This window comes from Drosophila willistoni (assembly GCF_018902025.1).
Source record: "Drosophila willistoni isolate 14030-0811.24 chromosome XL unlocalized genomic scaffold, UCI_dwil_1.1 Seg141, whole genome shotgun sequence".
NCBI classification, from domain to species: Eukaryota; Metazoa; Arthropoda; class Insecta; order Diptera; family Drosophilidae; genus Drosophila; species Drosophila willistoni.
The window spans coordinates 9907688-9912311 of record NW_025814052.1 but is presented as its reverse complement, the minus strand read 5'-3'; the positions used below and the strand labels follow the sequence as shown (position 1 = coordinate 9912311).

At 37.0% G+C, this 4624-nt stretch overlaps 1 protein-coding gene across 1 annotated transcript; it reads right to left on the bottom strand.

Annotated features, from left to right (window-relative positions):
- Positions 1–1979: 1979 nt before the first annotated feature.
- LOC111518477 lies at positions 1980–4393 on the bottom strand. The gene is made up of 3 exons (XM_023175273.2): positions 3334–4393; positions 2495–3274; positions 1980–2438 (listed from the first exon to the last, which is right to left on the bottom strand). The coding sequence occupies exons 1-3, from the start codon at positions 4349–4351 to the stop codon at positions 2062–2064; spliced, it is 2175 nt and encodes a 724-aa protein (XP_023031041.1). The 5' UTR covers positions 4352–4393; the 3' UTR covers positions 1980–2061.
- Between the last annotated feature and the right edge of the window lie 231 nt (positions 4394–4624).

The following is a 4624-nucleotide window of genomic DNA, read 5'->3' as shown; positions in this document are numbered from 1 at the left end:
CCGGTCGAGTCACGGTATATTCCGGGTGGAGTTTTGCCTCTGACTGTACATCACGATAAAATGCAAACAACAACAGCAAAGTGGGCCAAAGAGGAGGGAGGGTTTACGTTTACTCTCTCTCTGTGTGTGTGTGTGTGTGTGTGCTGACTCTTTGTGTGTTTACTCTCGACTTTAACTTCATTGTCGTTTGTCACGTTCGAGCGCCAATTTTATCGCGCACAAATCGCTCAAACAAAAGGCTGCAGCTTTAATTAAATTTACTGGAAAACAAAAACCCCAAACCATTCAAACAGGAAGCCAATGCCACAAAAAAAGGATACCATACAGCAAATAAACTGAAATATAAATCAAAATTTTATATTTTAAATATACATATACCAGTAAATATGTATGTGCATTAGGGTGTTCTTGCCAATCAAAAAGTGGTGTACCTGAAAAGTTGTGCAGAAATCAGAGAAAAGACAATATTATTAAAATAATATTATTTTATCAATCAAGAAACTATATCTCGCAAGATACTTTGAGGGATCAGAATGAAATCAACTTCTATAATGTCAAAGGCAAACGTTATCGTAAGGAACATCAAAAATTATATATTTATTTTTCATTTTACTCTAAAAGTTTATCAATTTTTGCAATCGGATAACGATTTTGATATTATATTTCTATAGAAGCCACATGTAGTTGGTGGATATTTATAATTATATTTACAATCAATTTTATATTCTTTTAAAAAATAACTTTTACATTGCATTGATAATCGAAGTTTAAGGTAACCAAAAGTGAAGTTTAAAAATTTTTTATTTTATTTATATTAAAGTTGATCGGTAATATAATATTATATTCAACACTAAAACTAACTATAGCTATTTGACCTTCAGCTTTGTATTCAAATATTTATATATTGGGCTAAGTTGATTTGTGAAGAATATTTATATAGTATATAAGTATGTGAGTTGATTGGGTTTACTCAACTAAATTGATTGATTATTTTAAATTAAAAGTAGTTTGGAAAAGTCACAATTATTCTAGTCTTAATCTGCTGCTTCGGTTCACTTGATTTCTCTCTCTCTCTGCTGCTTCGTCGATTCTCCAACTTCAACTGTGTCTCTCTCCTGTGCTCTTCTATTCTGCTGTCTGCTGTGCTCTCTGTTGTTCTGCTGTTAAACTCTGCTGTTCATGATCATCTGTCCGCTTGCTGCTGTTAAACCTCTGTAACTCTCCATCGTACCTTACATATATTTGTGCTTATGTTAGAGTTTATTTTATGGCAGAGATCGGTGGCTTTTAGGAAATTAATAATGGATGTTATAGTTTCATCGTTGGGTAAGGAAATTATTTCCAATGGGTTGTCCTCTAAGTTGTGTTTTAAAATTTTATATTTATATCATACATTTTTTATAGCATATGTAATTAAAAAACACTCTAATTAATAACTAACAATGTTATGTACATATGTACGATGCAGTTTTCATTATACTGTTCTCCAGAAAATCGTCGCACGTATGCCAAGTTATCGACGCTCTAAAGCTTGAAATGGCCACTAAATATATCGCCATTGAGAAAGTGTCCGTTTTTGTCATTTTTGTAGTGTATATTGCCTTTTTTACAGGTCGCCTTCGGCACATTGACGGTCTTCGATCTCCGAAGAATTTTTTCTATAAAAAACTTAATACGGCTGCATAAGTACATTAGCAATTAGTTAGTCCGAAGTGTCGAAGTGTCGATATGGTCTTTTTTTTTAGGTTCAACTGCTTGTATTTCGCTATTGATTCTCAAAGACAATCGGACAAAATCACATCAACACATCGGCAATACTTCAAACCAAAGGGACCCAGTTTCCTTTACCATGCAAACGCAGCAAACTGCATCGAGCTTTCAGTGAAGACAAAAGCACTCAAAAGTGTCGCCTTACAAAGGCCGTGACAAGTCCCACAACAACTTGTGCCATACCATTCACCCCTTCAATAAATTTCGTTTCAGTTTTGGTAATGCACTTGAAATATTAATAAATATAACGAACAAAACGAAATGAACGAAATAATGTTTGAATTTGCCAATTTAAGCTGATAGAGTTTCGTTTTCATTGTTCGTGTTGTAGTCTGTGAATAGGCATTGCGAAGCATTAAGACCACATTCGTCATTGAATCGCAGACTAGAGGCAATGGGATCGAACGATGCCATCGCCGTAATCAACTGGAGATGATCCTTTTCTTGAATAAAGCCGCCACTGGACTCGGTCTGTTGGCCACGATTCACACAGATGGTGCGCTTTCCTGTGGTGTTGGTGATTTTAGGAAACTCAAAAAGATCGAGAATCATAAAAGCGTAGTTCAAACAGGAAGTTAATTCGTTAACATTTGTTGTATTACGCCAGGCATGAAGGGTATGCATCAACTTGACCCTAAGAACGGGCACCAGAAAGAAGCAAAGGTAAACTGAAAAAAAAAACATTTAAGTTATTTCAAGGCAAAAGTAAACGACAATGGATTACCATAGATGAGAAGTGTTTGTCCATTGATAGAATTGCCCATTTTACGCATCTCGTACAGCCACATCCAAACTCCTAAGGCCGCAAATAAATTGCGACTAAAGAGAATATATTGAATGGTGGCTATCCAGCGATTAATCCAGTTGACAACAGTTCGTGTCATATTTGTGGTTCGTTCCTCTGGCAACTTGGCCTTCCAATTAAGAAACAATTCGAATGGGCCAAATATTATCACTTGACGCAGACACGAATAGATTAGGAGCAAGGTAAATTCAATCAGTATGACTAAGGAAAACGTCTGAATGTATGTGTGATGACAGGTCAACAGATAGAGCCCGGTGATTAGATAGATTCCCGATTCCACACTGTTTTCCCAGTAAACTAGATACTTAAGATAATTCGGCATACTAATTGTGGTTAAGACACCCAAAATATGCCATAAACTGTAGGGTTCACGTGGATCCTCCTCTCGTTGTACAATGATCCTCTCACATTGTTGTTCAATAGCGAAGGCTATTGTCGCGGACAGATCATTCCTCTCCTTGGTTACATCATCCTCGGCATCGGTCTGTTGTCCCCGATTCACGTAGATTGTCTTAACTGGAGGCCTCTTCTTTGGACGATCCCAAACAGGTTCAAAAGGTTTTATGAAGTTTACTAACAGACGCATTCGAAACGTTTTTGAACGACGATCTGCTGGCAACTGAGCTTCCCGTCTGGCCTGATTAATAAGAGCCTTCATATCAATATATACACGTGGCGCCAGAAAGATGCCCAAATAAGCTGCAAAAATATATATATTAGATGATTTTTTTAATTAAGAAAATTCAAATACGACTTACTGTATGTAAATATTGTTAGTCCATCAACATTGTTGAACAAATTCCGTATCTCCATGAGACAGAGCCACAAGCAAATGGCCACCAAAATGTTGTCATTGAATAGAATCTTTTGGATAACCATTAAGAGATCATTTAGATTTCGTACTACTGTCTGCAGCCATTCGGGTGATATTTCAATATCACAAACAATTAGTTTCTCATATGGACGAAAGCGTAACTGTTGACGCCAACTGCCATAGAAGAATCCATTCATCAAAATGAACAGACCAGTCTTGGCCAGTAATACGATGAGAGCGTAAGAATTCAAAGTGTTGAGCAGCAAAACGCCAAGAAAGACATGTGCCACAGTTAAGAGGGTACTGCGCCATAGAGATAGATCTTTAAATAGATTGGTCAGAGGTTTTGACTTCCTGGGCAGTCCATAATGTCGTCGCAACCTTACATCTGGGAAACGGGGGTTCTGGGGGGGCACAGGCGGCGACTTGGTGTCCAATACCCATAGAGGTTTCATTGGCTTCTTCTTGGCATTCAGCATATCCTTATGTTTCGGTTTCTCCTGTTTAATCTTTAACTTCTTACTCACACTAATCCCAAGTGGATCCGATATCTGATTGAAGATATCATTCATGAATAACGTGACATCGGCCTCGGCATCGGGATTATCTTGCTTTACGTCTTCTTCTTCTTCTTTGGACATTACGATCGGTTTGTCCACCTTCTTGCCAAATTGTTCTTCGACAGTTGGTTTCATAGCTCCATTACCTACCATTACGACAACCTCTTTATCTACGTCAGCCAAAACAACCATTTTTTTCTTCATGACATGCTTTTCTTTTTTACCAGCCTGGTTTTTGTTACCTCCATCCTTGGGCTCGTCCTTGCCGGCTTTGATATTGCCTTCAGTTTCCTTGGAATTCACCGTTTCAATCTTGCCTTTAGCGGATTGCGGTGACAATACCTTTTCGGCCTTTTTCGATTTCTTTCCTTTACCTTCTTCAACCAAGATTGGACGAGGCATTTTGTTTTCACAATATATTTTTATACTGATTATTTCGTTTTTATTTAGTTTTATTTAGCTTTATTTAATTTATTTTTTTTTTGTTTTATTTTTTTGTTGCCGAATATTAAGTAAATTTATAGAAATTCTATTGATGCTGTTCACAACACAGTCGAGAATGAACTGAGGATATGAGAGTTTCGTTTTGCCTCCTGACTTTGACAAGCCGAAAATGAGAATTGTCAGTGCTAACGTGATTGTGGAAAATGAAAAGAAAATTAAAATACCTTGGCT